Below are 17,814 nucleotides of genomic sequence, written 5' to 3'. Positions count from 1 at the left end.
CTGGTCTGGTGTTTTGGTTGGTGCTTATGGGTTTGTGCTAAAATTCGGGGCCTGGGTTATATTCCCCAAAATTTTAGATTTCTTTCTAATGTCTAGACTCAATTGATGTCTGTCTAATCACATCAGAATTCTACCATATTTTCCAGTATATTCTTAAGAGTAAGCCTCCGAAACAACTGAACAAGAGTATAGTGGCGTTAATATTTAATAACTCCTTTACATCCTAGATTGATGAAGATTGATAAGGCCCTCTCAATATTCGAGTGATTCCTAGGGCTTCGCCTGAGAAGATCAGTTCTTCTCCAAACCTCGAAGCTTTTGAACCAGCTTTTCACGAAGGAACGGACTCAGTCCCAAACTATATCATCAGGTTAGCAGCAATCCATTTTCAGATTCTCGGTTGATAAGAGAGCATACATTCCATCTCGGGTCACAATCCGATAAGTACCTGCTGCAAGTTAGTTCTGTTCCAATTGGCACAAAGATGTCTGCAAGATCCATACCACTTGACTGATAGTTGCCATCACCACCCGTAAACTGACCACTCCCATCAACCTCGAGGCTACCAAAAATATCCTCCGGCCTGTGGCAATTGTCAGCGATACCTCTGCCTGTCAGGGACAAGTTAAAACGCATTACCATGCAATCCTCCCATACTCAGGAGGCCGTCTCGAGTCCGAGATATGAATCCAACCGCCTCGACCACCAGATCCTGCTCCACCTTGACCACTCGCTCCACCACTGGAATCTCCGCTCTCTGCGCGTCGTCTCCTACCTCGTTGCCCGGTCAAGAGGACACCGCCAGAACTAAGGTTTGCCCCGGACGTAGATACCATAACCTGCGCTTGAGATTGTGCATCCGGGTCTTCATGCGCATGTTCAGAACAGACCTCCTGCAAGATGTTGAGGAATTTGGGGTTCTCCGTGAACGAGTCCGTTGTTGGCGGCAGCTTGCTCGACACGCCGATGGATAGGTCTGGGTTGACTGGCTCGGAAGGTAGTAATGACAAAATGTGGTTTCCGCTCCTAGGGCCATTACTAGGAAACACGTACTATCTCAGTATTAGTATTTGTCTTCCAAGGTCTTCTCCGGGGTTGATCAACGTACTATGTACGGGCTTCCTTCCAATGTCGACACGCCACGGACTTGGGTCCACCTTGAGAAGCCCAGGGCCTGCCGGCTAATGGCTCGTGTTGCAAACATTGTAGAGCTTCAAGATTTCGGGGCCGATTCAATGAAAGCAAAACCTGCAATTAAGTGAAGAACTCCATGAGCTTTGCGCCCAAGAATTCGATCATTGCAAGCGACACAAGGCAGGCGGTGTGGGAGGCGGGCTATGACGATGCGCAGACAAACTGCACAAATCCACGTGATCTCTGTGATCTTTCTGGACGAAGCCACTTCTGTTGCTGGCAACCATCTGCGCATGTCAATTGCCATTGCGAGGAGAACGAGGAGGCCCCAGATGTGCCATGGTTTCTGATCTGCATATTCCATTGATGACTGCCTCTTGAACCCAGCATTAGCGCGCATGGTGATCTCCGAGTTGCGCATTCGATACCCCGTTGTAATTCCATATTTCCCCGCGATTTTTTTCCCCATGATACCCCCTTCGAAAAGCGAATTTGCTACAACTGTCTTTTTAATTCAATTTTTTCATCGCTACATTGAGCCCACTTCGTGCTTAAAAAATGGCGACTCCTTCGGCCAAACCTGGCACCACACCCACCCATCTCACCTCCTCTCCGCACCCGTCCTCGGCGCCTCTCTCTCGGTCTTTTGCTCATAAATCACCATCCACGAGAACACCTTCTGCATCAGGGCATGGCCATGTACCCCAGGCCAACACCTCGCACCAATATGCCACACCACTCGCTGCAACAAGTGGTGTCGACGACCCGGTCAATTTCAGCTCGCCTTCGGCATTGCTCGCTCTGGGCGGCTATACTGGGATTAGCCCTTCTCCTGCGGTCCACGACGGGCTTGTCGGTGCGGGCATGAACGAAAACGACATCCAGAACTTGGGCATGCAGGGCCTCAAGCTGGGCGTTGCGCGGGATAGCGACGAGGAGCAAAAACACCGCATCCAGGAAGTGGTCCAGTGTCTTCGCGCACGGGTTGCTGGCAGAGGCGTGTCCCGGGAGGGAATCGAACGACTCAGCCGACTCGAAGGGTTCGAATCGATCTGGCAGGAAGACAACATCAACATTGCGGGGAATTTTGTTGATCTGGAGATCGAATTCCACGCCGGGCATGATGTTGTCAAGGATGTCAGCCTACGATATGCGACTCCTGAATTTACAGAGGGCGAGCGTCGGGAAGAAGCAACGGCGGTCTTGAAGCGCAACCTGGCCCAGTTCCCGCAGGATGCCGAGCATGGCAAATGGAGATCTCTTCAAGGCTTTTACGAAAACCTGCAGTGGCTTGCAAAGCTTGATAAGCTCAGCCAAGAAGTCAATTGCTTTGAAGCGCTGGAAGGTCTAGAGGAGAATTTCCAGCGCATTTGGACGGAAGAAGGGAAGAATGGAAAGCACGGCGGTGTTTATGAACACCTTTGCACGGGTGTCATCGGTCGACCCAGTATGCACAAGGGTACGCGGATCGGACTTGGCCTAGAGTATTGGATTGAGCAAGCCAAGATCCTAGATGCAAAGCAAGAACAACCTTCCCCCGATGCTATGATGATTGATCAGGCACAATCACAAGTTGCAGAAGAGGTGGATGACCAGCATCGAGTGTGGAGCGTTATGCTCGAATGTGAAGAGGGATACCCCTCGCTCCGCATTTCCAAAGAATGGGTAGGCAATGAAGCCTTCGCCGCGGATAACAACGAGTCATCGCCCTCAACAAGTGCATCGGGATCCGTGAATTGGCTTGATCCTCCCCAGACCATGCGGCTGAGCCATGGTAACCACCCTGATCCTATGGCTCTCGACTCGAGCATGTTAGAGTCATCCTCTCCTAATCGTCGCTTCGTTGCCAAGCTTGAGCCTGCCCTAGACGTTCCCATTCTCGCAGCCTCGGAGATTTATCGGCATATAGGCATGCAGTTGCCGCAGGAATTCAAAATGGTCACATACGAGGGGTTGCTGGTGTCGGAATCATCGCCATTGCTGTCCCCAGAGGCATCGCCCCAACTTGGTCGGAGGAAGCGCCGGATGTCAGTGCATGCGTTTGACCCGAAAGGCGAGCCATATACGAAGCATCACCACTACGACTTTCAAGCGTTCGAGTCTGTCACTGGCCGCACAATCCGCGATCTCCCAATCTCACACCCTCGACAGCTCGCAGATATTCTTCCAGTATGTATTGCACACGATTTGTTGTTTATTATTGTTATTGAGTACTGACTCTACTTAGATCCTCCGCCAATATGCTCTTTTGGCCAGTTTAATCCGGAAGATCTTCCTACCTCCAGCGAAGGCTGAAGATAACAAACAGAAGCCTGCTCAAGCAACCCCCGCGAGCTCTCTTGCTTCGCCCAGTCAGGCTTCCGGCGGTTTTGGTGACCAAGACGGCCTAGTTATTTTGAGCAACGATAACCCCAACGAAGACCAACTGGATATTTTCCTGAATGAAACATTCGAGCCCAGTATTATCGAAAATACCACGGATGACGTGAAAGTGGACGTGACATTGCGCAGTCAACTCGGACAGCCACCTGCTCTGATGCTATTTATCACGCCCCCAGATCACAAATCCGAAGGCACCTCATCTGATAATTCGATGTCTGAGCCCAGAGAGATCTCGATATGCTTTGAGATTGGATTGAATGGTCGCATCTCGGTGGCGAGAACTACAGGGCTGTTTGGCGATGACACTGGGGACAGCGGCGACACGGAGATGCAGAGGATGGATAACTCTAGCCCGAGCGTGCAGGACTCCCAGAAGAAGATCGCTCGGGTCCTGGAGGTGTCGCAGGACTTGGGTGTCGTGGTCGAGTGGGTCCTTCGCTTGCTGCGACAGCAGACTGGCAGTGGGTGAAATTGAGACCTGCGGTTATGCCAATGTCATGGGGGATGCTTAATGGCAGGCATACCAACAGGTTCTCCGCTGCCTATCTCATAACTGGCGCGATCAACGCTGCGAGATGCGACTACGTATTGGTCCCAGTATCCTGTTACCCTGCTATGCCTGGTGATGGTTGCGGTTCTACGTGCGCTAAACCAATACCAGCAACGGCATGTTCCTTCAGAAGTCTCCGTATACGCAGCGCCGACTCAGTAGGCTACATTCCCCTGCGACCCGATTCAGGTAGTGTTCCTCCCCTGGCCGATGCAATTTCGATATATCTCTTGCGGAGATACTTTCTAGTAATGAATTCGATGAGGGCGGCTCCAGCGAAGACGGTGCGTCTCAACTTCTACAAGATTAAATATAGACCAGACATATATCCAGACACTGAACAGTAGATTGGCCAGTACATAATAGATAACCCTCCCGGCTAACGAGGCTATAGAGCAGGCGATCAGATAAGCCTTGTTAGTGTGGGGATCAGTGATGTGTCCAGCCATGCCCTTTGTAGACGCGGTATACCAAACCACGTATGCAATCCAGCGGATCAGTGCCAGAGATTTCAGTTGTATGAGGCATATATTGCAATACCTCGATCCAGGGCGAGGCACATACATGTCTTTCGAAAAAAGGAAGAACAATAAAAAGAAAAGAAAAAAAAAAAAAAAATCCCTCGAGTTATTTACCGAGCCAGTAAGGCGGATTCGCAATAATGTAATAATAATGAGGCACTTACTATCAAGCGAACGAGTTGGCCTCATCCCCACACCTATTTATCACAAATCCATTAAGATTGCCTGCGGCTTTTATGTTAGCTACTCAGCACTAAGCTCACTAAGATGCTGGCAGGATTTTGCCCGTTATCAAGCTATCGAGTTTATCAAGTTTATCAAGGTCTAAAAGGGGGCAGAAAACAGAGAGAAAAAAAAAGGAATCTGCCCCTCTTTTTTTTTATGTCTTCTTTTTCCCACATTCCGGTGAGGCATTTTGAAGCTGTAACAAAAAAAAAGGCCTCATACATACATGCTATAATATGCATGTTTTCTTTGTCTGTCGCGGTCTGGCCTCTGATGATCTGCTGACCATTCCAGGTGAGTTCTACTATTCACCACCTGCAATATAATCCCTCCCGGCCCTATGTAAATGCTATGTAAATTCGAGATATTTGATAGTCAGCGTGGTTTGTCACCGGCACGATGGGCCAATAAGCACAAGCTGATAAGAAATGGGTGGACTGTCGATCGATGCTGGGGCCTTCTGGAGCGCGAAATAACGAGTATTACCATTGCGACTGTTGTGATGGGAGCATATTGAAGCACTACACCTGCAGTGTACAGTCGACTGAGGTATGTATATACAGTATACAGAAGGGGCTTAGATCTATTTACAGTGTTGTAGATACCTACAATCGGAAGGTGTAAGGAGAAAACAGACCTGACTTCTGAATCATTGTCTCACTCTGTACTATTCTTGTCCTTCAAGTAGAACATGATATATGTATTTGAACTGTTCAAGGCTATTATTACTCCAGGCATCTCTGCCACGCTGGAGTCCAAATTCTCCCGCGTTCCTCGGAGCATGCAAGGATTATTCTTAGACAGGGCTGAAGATCGGGAATCACCCTCAGCCACTGATCTCGCCCTGAAACGCCCGACTATCGAGAGGAAAAATACGGGGGATCTGTCGCCACTTTTATGGTACGGTCTATATGGTCTCTAGAAATAGTTTCTTTCTAGGGAATATCTCAGAATCCTTGTCTCGCCTCTCTTGGTTATTTCTAAAGAAAAAGAAAGGAGAAAAAGAACTGCTTAACGCGGGATCCTGACATAAAGCAAACGGAAAATTGAAAGAACAAAGAAAAAAAAAAAACCTTGAGCGACCCGTGACTCAATAAATTACATACACCACAATACAAAAATACACTAAATTTCTCGCGCAATCCATGGCCGGTGTCGGGGCGATGCCTTGGCTGGCGGCGTGATTGGCGGTTTCCAGAACGTTTTGCCACGCTCCACTTCCGAATCGATCGGAGTGGCTGGTTGATATGGGGATCGTCCTGGCCGTGTATCTATACCGGTCAACCGGCTCTGTACTGTATGTATTCCTGTATGTCCATGTATAATTTTAGAATAGAATATAGAGTATATATACATCAGTTATCCTGAGGATGGATGCGTATTTTACATAGATATAAACTGTTCAGATATCAGCCAGATTGAATTTAATAAGGGATAGTAGTAAGTCTCACTGCTACCACTTTTGGATTTGAAAGATATTGAATGTTGAATGTGCAATGACATTCTTGAACATAATTGACATGTCGATTTCTTGAAATTTGTGGAGGCATCGGCACCTTAGTATAGTCCAGTAGATTTAGGATAAGATACCAGGAGGTCTGTCATTGCTTGCTCACACTGCCTGTAAGACGAAAATAAATCCAGGCTCTAGATATGGAAATTCGATGGAGCAACTATGACCTACCAGTATAAAGGTCTTTTCTTATTTCAAGAGTAGATAAGACATATTTCAAGTATAACAAGTATCGGACGAAGGGCGGGCTTTACTATCTCACATAGTTTTGACAGCATATTCTTAGACTCGCTGCAGGAACATAGTCTGGATAATCATGTTTCTATTTCTATCCATATAGCAGGGTCCTTGCATGACCAACAGTAATCTGGACACTGTATAGCCACGCGGTGGCGTGCTTAGTGGTGCGGCTAGTACTGATAACGAAGGGCGCGAATAGCGCGGATGGCGATTCATAGATCTACTTCGCAACCACATGGGTGCTCGATCAGAAATGTGTAGCCTCCAAGCGCGCGAGAACTTCAACAAAAAGTCCGCAGAAAATACCCACTTCTTTTCCCATGCGTCTTTTCTTATGGATTCGGTTTTGTCACATGCACCTTGGTAGATCCTTGGCCCTTGCAGGTAGAGGGGTTCTAGGACTGGTTGCTAAGTGGAATTAGCAATCTATATCTTAGATATCATAGAGAAAGTCAGCATTGTGACCAATTCGAGGAAACTGGATATCACGCAACTTCTTTGGGAGAGTCACCCGCCAAAGTAAAAAGTAAACCGCCACTCAACACGCGGGGTTGGGACAGGCTGGGGAAAAACGAGTCTATAGCCGTCGACTAGCGCGGACACGATAAAGCAGGCACACAGGGCTCTTTGGCAGTGAGGCCCCGTGTGTTATCGGCCCAACGGGAACAAAGCGATTGCTCATATTCCTGGGCCCCATTACAAGGCCTGTATGCTGATTGGGTCTCACCCGGGTTATCAAAGAGCGAAGTGGCGGGAATTTCGTATGGATATGATTACCATGGAAGATACACAATCGCCTGACATGGATCTAGTACAGTACATTATACAGTACGTACTAACCTCTGGGAAAATGAGAAAGAAGTATACAGTAGTTTTGGTCAAGAGAATGACAGGCATCTTTGCGGGGAATCAATGAGAATCTCGGCGAGAAACGGCTTGTCGACGGCTATGATGCGACGATGATGACACGGGTCGAGTGGCGGCTCCCAGGCGGTCTCCTCGGCTATGGAAAACCGCAGAGTTCGAGTCTTGAAAATCAGGAAATTAGGTATGCCGCCATACCAGAATGAGCGGCATAAATATAGCAAATCAGAACAAGTATATAAAATAATAGTCCTCAATTCTTTTGTTTCCCCAACGACCCGGTTTCGGAATGAATGGAGAGACACGAAGTAGAAAGTACCAAGTACACAGTGTGCCGGGTGCAGGGTGTATCAGGCAGTACCAGTAAATTACCATACCGGTAATACCGCCAAAAAAAGACTCACTAAATTTAAATCTTTATCATCCCTCTCTTTCCCCCCCCCACCATCTTCCCATCTTCAAAACCCTCCTCTCTCGCTCTTTGGATTTTCATCCATTTCGTGTTTTTCAGTCTTTGCTTTCTTCTCTCTCTTGAGATTGTATTGTTTCTGTTATCCCTCGGGATCTTCCACGACTCCAAAAGTCCACTTTTACTTGCAAGTCAGACTCCTGTCTAATCAGTCACACTCCCATAATCATTCATTATGGTACGTTGTCATTCCCTGTGAAAAGTGATGATCTACTCAACTCTCGATCTCATACTGACTCTTATCTTCCTCGACAGGCTTCTGATTCAACTGTCGTCTCCAACACGGAGAATGTGCGTTTGATCTTCGATGCATTGGATTTCCACAATGGCCGCTGAGCCAGAGAGGAAATACACATACTGACTTGACATGGCGGTCGACAGCTCATGAAGTACATGTCCCTTGACCAGCGTGGTCGCATTCAGGCCGAGTACATCTGGATCGACGCTGTCGGTGGCACCCGATCCAAGACCAAGGTACGTTTTGAGTCATTTCAGTGCCCTGCTTCTCCCATGGTCACTTTTGGTCTCTCCTGGATGGGTTGGTTCAACGGTTGTGTGTTCTGTGTGGCTCTTATCTCGAACCCCCCCCCCTGGGACTTGATAAGCCCTGTGCCCGGGGATTCTGACACGAGACACCTGCAACCATCCGCATCACGTGAGGAGGGGCTTTTTGTGGACCGGTTTCATGAATGTTCCGAGCTTGGCTAACCCATCTTGGGATGTTCGCAGACCCTGTCCAAGCCCATCAAGAGCGTGGACGAGCTCCCCGAATGGAACTTCGATGGCTCCTCGACCGCGCAAGCCCCCGGTGACAACTCGGACGTCTACCTGCGCCCCGTCGCGATCTTCCCCGACCCCTTCCGCCAGGGTGACAACATCCTTGTTCTCTGCGAGACCTGGGACTCCGATGGCAGCCCCAACAAGTACAACTTCCGCCATGACGCCAACCGTCTGATGGAGACCAACGCCAAGGAGGAGTTCTGGTTCGGTCTGGAGCAGGAATACACCCTCCTCGGCACTGATGGCTGGCCGTATGGCTGGCCCCGTGGTGGTTTCCCCGGTGCCCAGGGCCCTTACTACTGTGGTGTTGGTACCGGTAAGGTTTACTGCCGTGATATCGTCGAGGCCCACTACCGCGCTTGTCTGTACGCTGGCATCAACATCTCCGGTATCAACGCCGAAGTCATGCCCTCTCAGTGGGAGTACCAGGTCGGCCCTTGCCCGGGTATCGACAGTAAGTTGTGACATGATTATTTATGATCAAGAGACGAATCGAGACTGACTGGTTTATTAGTGGGTGACCACCTCTGGATGTCCCGCTTCCTCCTCCACCGTGTCGCCGAAGAGTTCGGTGTTCGCATCTCGTTCGAGCCCAAGCCCATCAAGGGTGAGTGGAACGGCGCCGGTCTGCACACCAACGTTTCCACTGCCTCAACTCGTGCCGAAGGTGGCATGAAGACGATTGAGGCCGCCATGAAGAAGCTCGAAGCTCGTCACGTTGAGCACATTGCCGTCTACGGTGAGGGCAACGAAGAGCGTCTCACCGGTCGCCATGAGACTGGCAGCATCGACAAGTTCTCGTACGGTGTTGCCGACCGTGGTGGCAGTATCCGTATCCCTCGTCAGGTCGCCAAGGATGGCAAGGGCTACTTCGAGGACCGTCGCCCAGCGTCCAACGCCGATCCTTACCAGATCACCGGTATCATCGTCGAGACCATGTGCGGTGGTCTCTAAATCGGCGGATGAAAAAAAAAAAAAAAAAAAAAAACACAGAGGAATCATTTGGTCTTAGCGCTCCGATACCCTCCGGCATCAACGGGGAGTCGGACCAGAGCGGCCTGACTGCGTGAGGGAGCCCATAGAATTTCTTATTATTGCTCTTGCTTTTGTTTTTGTGTTTCTCGTGTTCCCGCCATCTCCATCCTTGCCTTCTCCCGGCGCCAGTGTCCGCCTTTGCGTTCCTTTCCCCCCTCCCTCGTTGCACTCGCCGACTCTTGTTTGTTTCTCTTGACTCCCAATACGTGGGTTATGTGTGACGTACAATAGCATAGAACTACTGATGGCATCAACCATCGTTCAAGACTTGCCCATTCTGTTCATAACACGTAGCGCATCAACCGTAACTCAACATATCGACTTCATCAACACCTATAATGCAATATAATGAATATCAAAAGACCTAAAACACCTAGTCACACCTCCGTCCAGACTCAGCAGGATATGATTGCCCCGAAGAACTCATCCAATCCCCCAACTCAATACCCCCATGCTCAACCTCACCTGGCGCCAAGATATGCTGCTGCGAGCTTGTACTCACCCCGGACCCATCGCCACCAAACGGCCGCAGACTCGCCAGCGAGTCCTGCCGCCCGGGCACCGTGGCGGCAGGATCATTGCCGGCGCTTCTTTGCCTGTTTGGTGGTGGATACGAGGGTTTACTGCTGCTGCTGCTGTTGTTGTTGGTCGCGGCGTAGGTGTGGAAACCGGCGGTTTTCGCTGTTGCGGATGTTGTTGGTGCCGGGATGGGACGGCGTAGGATGTAGCGCCGTAGGAGGGGCGCTGTGGCGGGGAGGTTGACGCTTACGACGCCGATGCTGGTTTCGACGGCTGTCCAGATTGTGCCGGGGGTTGAGTCGTCTGTAAGACATGGTTATTTTAGTCTGGTTTAGGGAGGAAGGAAGAAAGGGATTATGTCGAGATGTTTATTTAGACTTACATAGTGGATCGGGGTCGTCCGGGGAGGTGAGGAGGACGATGCGGACGATACTGACGAGGGAGACGCTTGTGAAACAGTTAGCCACCGTTAGTGAGAAGCAGAAGCAGAAGTACTTACAACGTCCCCAGAGCAAAAATCAGCATCAACGCCAACTTCTCCCGCATCGGCCGATGCAGCCTCCAAACAATCGGCAGCGGCAGAACCAAGATGTAGATATCCGTGACGAGATTCGTGCCCGCAATAGCCCGGAAATAGAGCAATCCGTTGAGACAGTGACCCGGCAATTCCTTATCCCAGTATCGCGCGACGGGGGTGCACTGGAAGAGGCCGATGAACAGTGCGCAAATGGTCCAGACGACCAGCATGCCCACAGCTAAGAAGAGTGCCCAGCGCATGGAGGTGCTGGTGTTGAAAAGGCGCCAGTAGAGGAGGACCATGGTTGTTTTGATGCTGGTCATGCAGACGATGTAGAAGGGTTCGATGATGTATAAGCCCTGGATGGTTATTTTGTGTAAGAACAAATTGTATCGTGGGGGGGGGGGGGGAGGGCAACTAAGTGGAATATAGAACTTACCTTTAGAAAACAGCCCATGGCACCTTTCGGGTCCGGGACGTCGAGGGTGTGCTGGCCCAGTCCACAGTGGATGCCTGTTCGTTATGACTATAAACTCATACTCCAACCTCCCACATGTATATGATGGTTGACACTTACTCACAAACTGGACAATATTCAGCGCATACGATAAAGCCTGATCACACCGTCAGATATGGATTCGTCCCGACCAAGTATACTCTCCAAGTAGAGTCCTACCAAAGCCACCAGACTGCACCAATCGTCCCACCAGAGGCCCACATGCACGACCCGGCGTGACAGAAGTCGCAGCACGGCCGACAACGTCGCAATCGTTATCAGCACAATCGACACCGCCAACATGCGCGGCTGCTGTCCTCGCAACGGCATCCTGTCGAGAATTGGACGTAGGGAGGGCGGAGTAGTTTAGTTTTCACATTCTAGAGGTATGATGTCCGAAGTAAGGGAAATAAAACAGAAATGAAATCACTCCGAGAAAAAAAAAGGGGGGGGAAGAGTCAATTGAAAAGGAATCAAGCACCAGCATTCTGGCGTCAAAAAGATGTCAGACTGAACCCTGATGCTCTGCCAGTTAGGGTTTTGGGGGCCATCTGCAAGCCCCTGCGATCACCGCAAATTGAACGGGAATCTCCGCGCGCCCTGCGAATATCCCAGGTTGGCTGACCCCATCGATTCTTGGCCCCAAAGTCTGTCTACCTGATGCGTGCGCATCAGATCGGCGCGGGTCCCCCCCTCATCCGAGGCAGAGTAGAGGAATGATCTTCAAAGTGATGGACCCAAGTCACACGAGGATCACATACCCTTTCCAAACCCTATTCTCGCTTCCTTGCTTTACATCAATTCTTCCTGCGCCCGGCTTATTCCCATCTCCACATCAACACAAGAGAAATGACCCAGCCCGAAAACCCCACTATCATCCTCATCCCAGGCGCCTGGCACCAAGCCAGCACCTACGAGCCCGTGGCCGCTCTACTGCGAGCACAAGGCTACCCAGCGCACACGCTGACCCTGCTATCATCAGGCGGGCCGACCTCAACGACAGTCGCCGACGACGCGGCGTATATCCGAGACACGCTGCTGGCCGACCTCGTCGCCCAGGGCAAGGAGGTGGTGCTGGCGCTGCACTCGTACAGCGGGGTGGCCGGGTCCGAGAGTGTGAGGGGACTGGCGCGGCGCGATCTCGCTGCACAGGGAAAGCCAGGCGGCGTTGTTGCGCTGGTGTATGTTTCGGGGTTTATGTTGCGCGCGGGACAGACGGTGGATTCTTTCCTTGGGGGTGTGGGGAATGTGATTGTGTTTGAGGTGAGTTTGTTTTTTTTTTTTTTTTTTTTTTTTTTTTAACCCCCGTCATTTAGTGGCCATTCCTGGGGGTGGGGTTGTTCGTGTTTGGTACCTCTCTGACTTGCTTGTATATAGGGCAACAAAGCTATCATGACTGATCCCGTCTCGAAATTCTATGCCGACCTCGACCCCGAGTCTGCTGTCCGTGCTGCTGCTGCTATCCAGTACCATGCGAAACCTACTTTTTTTACGCCGCTTACTTACGAGGCGTACCGCGATGTGCCGGCCACCTACCTCCTCTGCGAGGGCGACAGAGCCATCCCGCTCAAAGCGCAGCAGAAGATGGTTGATGCTGTCGGGGACATCGTGCAGACTCGTGTCTGCGCCGCGGGGCATTCGCCTATGCTGGCGATGCCGCAGACAGTGGCCGAAGTGATTATCGGCGCGGCGAGGGCTGGGTCAGCGACGAAATTATGAATATGATATATCCCATAGAAACAATTTAAAAGAATCATGAGCAATTAGATGTAAGCAATCCAATAGACGGGACAGCGAGGTCTATCACAGCCACCGATCTATATCCAGGTATATATAAAACAAACCCAAAGACTTTTCTTTTTCTTTTTCTTTTTCTTTTCACATACGACCCGTCTTCGCGCGTCTCAACCACCGCTTCACCCCAGCACCCATTCCCTGGAACCCACGCTGGCGCACCTCGCGCCTGGCGGCACCATCCACCGCGTCATCCCCGACCTCCTCATCGCGCGAATACCAGCCATCAACAAAGCGCAACATCACCTCCATCAGCGCCGCCGACAGGATACTCGCAGCCAAAATGCCCACCATGACCAGGTTACTCTTGCGGTACTTCTGGCGACCCGGCGCCAGGTAGTCGCTCTTCCACCCGGAATACAGCGCATACGTCGTCAGGATGCTGCCGAGGTTGCCCAGACCGGAGACCACGGCCGAGGCGGCGGCCACGCCGACCTCGCCGTGGCGCGGCTGGAAGATCTCTGTCGTCCAAGTCATCGTGATGGGCACCGTGGGGCCGAGCCCGAAGCCTACGATTAGGAGGCCGCCGTAGCGGGGCCATGGGTTCTCGTCTGTGCCGGCGTAGCTGGTGAGTAGCAGGCCGAGGATCTGGAGGCAGGTTGGGATTGAGAAGAAGATGGCGCGGTGGCGGTGGAAGCGGTCGGAGAGTGGAGTCACAAGTAGGATGGCGATGAGGTCCATCTGGAGTGAGTCTATTAGTATGTTTCAGCCAGAAAGTATATCTGGGAAATGCTTGTCAGAACTTACAACCCAGATCGGTGCAGTCAGTAGACTCAGCTCAACGCCACTCAGGTTCGGGTTGATCGCCTGGATGATCAAGTTGGCGTACAGCTGCACGCCGATGCCAACCCCCACAACGCCAAAGTACATGATGAGCAGCGGCCACAGCCGCCAGTCCATGAACACATGCAGCAGATCACGGAGCGTCCAGGGCGGCGAATGGTACACGCGTTTCATGTCGTGGTAGTGCACCATGGCATCGCGGCCCGTCAGCGCCGGTGCACTGCGCGGCAACCAGCGCAAAAGCCAGTGGCGCTCGGGGATGGGCTCGCCGGGTTGAGTGGGCCTGTCCGGAAGCCACCACAACAGGGCGAAGCCGAGGGCAATGGTAATGACTCCGTACACGAGGAACATCCACTGGAAGCCGACGAACCCGCGCGCGCCGTCCATTTCCTGGAACCCGGCTGACACCAGTCCCACCACGGCGGCAGAAACTTGTGCCGCCGTGAAATACTGGCCGATGCGCTTGCCTATACGCGAGGGCGGGTAGAAGAGCGTGAGGTAGTAGGTCATTCCGGGCCACATGCCGGCTGTGACGATGCCAAGCAAAAGACGGAGGAGACTAGATACAGTTGTTAGAGAAGAGTGACGCCTAATGATCTAAATCGGGAGTACGGGGAAGCATACTAGAAGCTCCAGGCGGCTTCCATCGCTGCCATACAGCTCCCAATCAATCCCACACTGATCACAATGCGACTCATCCACACGTGGGGGCTCAGCCGCGTCATGATCAGGTTGGATGGCAGGTCAAACACGACATAACACACATAGAACAGCGCCAGACCCGTCGAGATCTGATGCGGGTCCAGGTGCAGCACGGAGCCCAGGTCGTGGCCTGAGTCTTCGTTCATCGTCTGCGCCAGGCCAACGTTGGACCGGATCGCCGAGCATAGGAAGTACAGCACCCAGAAGGCTGGGATAATGCGCCGGTCCAGTTTTCTGAAGGCGTGGGAATTAGTCAAGTGGAATTTCTTGTTGAAGGCGTGAGGTAACTCACCGGTAAATTCGTTCAATGTTGGCCACACTGGACTCGCCCGACTCCTCGTCCGATGTTGGCGCGTCGGACGACGCCTGTTGCTGCTCATAGACATCTCCGGTGACGGGACCTTTGTCTGCGCCGGGGGCGGAGTGAGAAGATTCAGTGGACATGCTCTCTAGGGACTTTCTAGAGCACAATTCAAGGAATCTCGACTAATGGTCTAACAGACACGAGCGCTGTCAACCAACGGACTGGCAGTCCAGAGACTCACACCAAGGGACGCTGTGTCTCGGTCAGTATGTGTATCATGATGCACGTTTGCCAGAGCTTTAGCAGCAAGAAAGAACACCGAGAAAACACACCTTCAACAACCACCCCGCGGTCTGCAGTCGGAGGGAAAAAAAAAAAAAAAAAAAAAAAAAAAAGGCGGACCGGGTTGATCTGATAACGCGAAGAGGGGAGAGTCTTGGCGGGAAAAAATTCAAGGAAATGACACTTTCACTTGCTGATATACCAATGCCTTGCCATACGCATGACTCACTTTATTTTCACTCTACCTTATAAAATGAAAAGCAAGAGAGAGAGAGAGAGAAAGCCAAGAGAAAAAGATGTTGGGTGTTGAGTTGCAATCAGAGTCACCGGGAAAAATCCTTCCGATGCTCGGCGGAGCTCAACAGGGTTTCTCTTGACCGAGGATAACCTTTCGCCTGAACGCGCTTGGCCGTGGAGACTCAAGATTCAAGAGGTAGGGAGCTGCATGCATACTGTATGTCCTCGACACGGGTATTCGCGTTATCTACCCCTTGCAGAGATCGCTGTCAGACCGCGTGCTCCCACGCGAGACCCGATCGGAATGGAGGAGCCGAGATAGGATGGTACTGATCTTTATTCCGGTTTGCCTATATAAAGAACTGCCTGAGTATAGTCCACTTATGCACTACTTTGTTTACTCTTTTATCAATCGCCGGTGTCGGAGTCTCGTGGACTCCATATTCTCCAGGGTTACGTACCCTTGGCTGGTCAGTGATTTACCAAAATAAATAGATTGAGAAATATAATTAAATCAAGGTCTTTGTTCTGATTTGTTTTTTATGCCAAGGTAGCAGAACAGAATGAACATTGATCAGTGAGCAGTTGTACCCAGCCGAAACAATACATATCAATAGCACGATTCTACTGACATGGCCTCATGATGCCCCATCAATGCTAATGTCAGCAATATCTCTCGTTGTAATTAATTCCCGAGGCTAAAACACCGACAAGCCGTGTCGGGGGTCAGCAAAACGCCACAACTGCACTTCGCAGGCGATATATCACGGGGAAGCTGCTAGCCCTAAGTCCCAAGACATACACTTCAACCACGGGATTCTTTCTCCCTCATTCTTTCGCACCACATAATCAAGATGCAGCGTGAGCCTGTTTAATCTTGGTATCCACAGAACCATCTCACCGATCCAATACATCTAAGGCTTTAAAGCCCGTCGCGATATCTTGCAACTCAAAGGCCGCTCGTCCGCGCCAAGCACCTCGACCTCGTATTTGCCAGCCAGTTCAACCGCCACAACAGAGCCCGTCGCTTCCAATACGACAGAGACAGTCTGCCATATCTCTCGCTTTTTATCTCACCCCTCTTCTGAGCTGGAGCCGCAACTCGAAGCCTGACGCTATTTAAGACATGACTTCGCTCCGGCGGGGTCGGCGCGAGACCGATAAGCTAAGAACCAGAATCGAGTCAAGCAGAACGTGCTAGATTTTCACTTGACTGTCTCTCGATTTGGCTGTTTCATCACATCCAAAATGCGGTTCTATCTACTATCGCCCCTTCTTCTTTTCCTCCCCACCCTGGCCACCAGCAACCCTCTCACCCCAGAAGGAAAAGAAGGAGAAATGGAAGAAGACGAGCCCCAACTCCAATCCAACACTAGTATAAAACTGACCTCCAACGCCGCCCTCAACGCCCGCGGTCTCTTCGGTCTGGTCGACCGCGCCTACACCTGCTCAACAGGGTACAGCGCATGCGCATACGACTCGACACGCTGCTGTCCCAGCACAGGCCGCTGCTGTGGAAGCGGGTACTGCGCCGAAGGGGCCGAGGTGTGCTGTTCGTCGGGGACGTGTCGCGAGGGCTGGAACTGCTGCGGGAGCGGGAACTGCGCACCCAAGGGTGGGGAGTGCTGTTCGGATGGGTTTTATTGTCGTGCTGGGAAGGAGTGTCGGGTTTGGAGGGGAAGGAAGGTTTGTTGCTTGAAGTCGGGTTGTATTGGGGAGTATGATTCTGCGGAGACGGGGACGGTTACCGGGACGGAGGCTGCGACTGAGACTGAGACTACGACGACGAGGTATCGGAGTTATGAGTATTATTATACTACTATTTACTGGTGAGTTGCAGAATACACAGAAGAAGAAGAGGAGGAGGAAGAGGAAGAAAAGAAACTGACATCTACAGGTCCTACTACTTCTATTACTGGACCACCTCCACCTCAACCACCTACACCATCCGCACCATAACCTCCACCCGCACAACAACCAGCACAATCTGGTCCGTCTACGAAACCGACCGCGCTGACGCAGCATCCTACCTCTCGTCGCGCTCGCGCTCCTACACCTTCTCCGCCCCCTACGCCGCCACCTCCCTAATCAGCTCCACAGACCCCATCACCTTGGGCACCGCCGACAACACTGGCGTCGACGGGTCTGTCCCCACTACACTGCCGACAACGAACCAGGCTGGGGAACTATTCGGCGACGGAACGAGTTCGGCGGCTGAGGTCCCGGCGCATGGTGTTGTGGCTTTGGTCGGGGTTGTGTTGGCGGGAGTTGTGGGTGCTTTGGCTTTTGGGTTGTGAATAGTTGTTGCAAATTACATCTCTTTTGTGCAGAGAAAGTGAGAGAGAATTGAGTATACTAGCTAGGGTTTGCCGTTAGTATTGTCCGTCCGCTATTGGCTAGTTCATGATTCATGGATGAACCGGACACGATGACATCCTAATAGGTTATGGACAATATATAGGAATGG

General features: G+C 51.4%; 7 protein-coding genes across 7 annotated transcripts; 4 read left to right on the top strand and 3 right to left on the bottom strand.

Annotated features, from left to right (window-relative positions):
* Nucleotides 1-291: 291 nt before the first annotated feature.
* On the bottom strand, nucleotides 292-1,210 carry NUU61_008086 (uncharacterized protein; the record flags this gene model as incomplete). Its single annotated transcript, XM_056658611.1, has 5 exons — nucleotides 292-358; nucleotides 418-448; nucleotides 504-583; nucleotides 640-1,052; nucleotides 1,109-1,210. Coding segments are annotated over 5 exons (693 nt in total), but the record flags the coding sequence as incomplete, so codon positions are not given.
* A 482-nt stretch (nucleotides 1,211-1,692) lies between these two features.
* Nucleotides 1,693-3,985, top strand: NUU61_008085 (RNA polymerase II mediator complex middle subunit MED1; the record flags this gene model as incomplete). Its single annotated transcript, XM_056658610.1, has 2 exons — nucleotides 1,693-3,303; nucleotides 3,362-3,985. The coding sequence occupies 2 exons, from the start codon at nucleotides 1,693-1,695 to the stop codon at nucleotides 3,983-3,985; spliced, it is 2,235 nt and encodes a 744-aa protein (XP_056508903.1).
* Nucleotides 3,986-8,073: 4,088 nt separating this feature from the next.
* Nucleotides 8,074-9,632, top strand: glnA (glutamate--ammonia ligase; the record flags this gene model as incomplete). The annotated part of the gene is made up of 5 exons (XM_056658609.1): nucleotides 8,074-8,076; nucleotides 8,154-8,189; nucleotides 8,280-8,372; nucleotides 8,628-9,132; nucleotides 9,193-9,632. 5 exons carry the CDS (start codon nucleotides 8,074-8,076, stop codon nucleotides 9,630-9,632), a joined length of 1,077 nt encoding a protein of 358 aa, XP_056508902.1.
* Nucleotides 9,633-10,086: 454 nt separating this feature from the next.
* NUU61_008083 (uncharacterized protein) lies at nucleotides 10,087-11,575 on the bottom strand (the record flags this gene model as incomplete). Its single annotated transcript, XM_056658608.1, has 6 exons — nucleotides 10,087-10,535; nucleotides 10,615-10,679; nucleotides 10,732-11,108; nucleotides 11,189-11,262; nucleotides 11,327-11,363; nucleotides 11,426-11,575. 6 exons carry the CDS (start codon nucleotides 11,573-11,575, stop codon nucleotides 10,087-10,089), a joined length of 1,152 nt encoding a protein of 383 aa, XP_056508901.1.
* A 519-nt stretch (nucleotides 11,576-12,094) lies between these two features.
* On the top strand, nucleotides 12,095-12,964 carry NUU61_008082 (alpha/beta hydrolase; the record flags this gene model as incomplete). Its single annotated transcript, XM_056658607.1, has 2 exons — nucleotides 12,095-12,508; nucleotides 12,623-12,964. The coding sequence occupies 2 exons, from the start codon at nucleotides 12,095-12,097 to the stop codon at nucleotides 12,962-12,964; spliced, it is 756 nt and encodes a 251-aa protein (XP_056508900.1).
* A 159-nt stretch (nucleotides 12,965-13,123) lies between these two features.
* Nucleotides 13,124-14,968, bottom strand: NUU61_008081 (putative MFS transporter; the record flags this gene model as incomplete). Its single annotated transcript, XM_056658606.1, has 4 exons — nucleotides 13,124-13,720; nucleotides 13,787-14,381; nucleotides 14,447-14,758; nucleotides 14,817-14,968. The coding sequence occupies 4 exons, from the start codon at nucleotides 14,966-14,968 to the stop codon at nucleotides 13,124-13,126; spliced, it is 1,656 nt and encodes a 551-aa protein (XP_056508899.1).
* Nucleotides 14,969-16,595: 1,627 nt separating this feature from the next.
* On the top strand, nucleotides 16,596-17,644 carry NUU61_008080 (uncharacterized protein; the record flags this gene model as incomplete). The annotated part of the gene is made up of 2 exons (XM_056658605.1): nucleotides 16,596-17,176; nucleotides 17,245-17,644. 2 exons carry the CDS (start codon nucleotides 16,596-16,598, stop codon nucleotides 17,642-17,644), a joined length of 981 nt encoding a protein of 326 aa, XP_056508898.1.
* Between the last annotated feature and the right edge of the window lie 170 nt (nucleotides 17,645-17,814).

Source organism: Penicillium alfredii (genome assembly GCF_028826965.1).
Source record: "Penicillium alfredii strain IBT 34128 chromosome Unknown utg000010l_segment0_segment0, whole genome shotgun sequence".
In the NCBI taxonomy this organism is placed as follows: domain Eukaryota; kingdom Fungi; phylum Ascomycota; class Eurotiomycetes; order Eurotiales; family Aspergillaceae; genus Penicillium; species Penicillium alfredii.
This window is presented reverse-complemented; position numbering and strand designations above follow the sequence as displayed.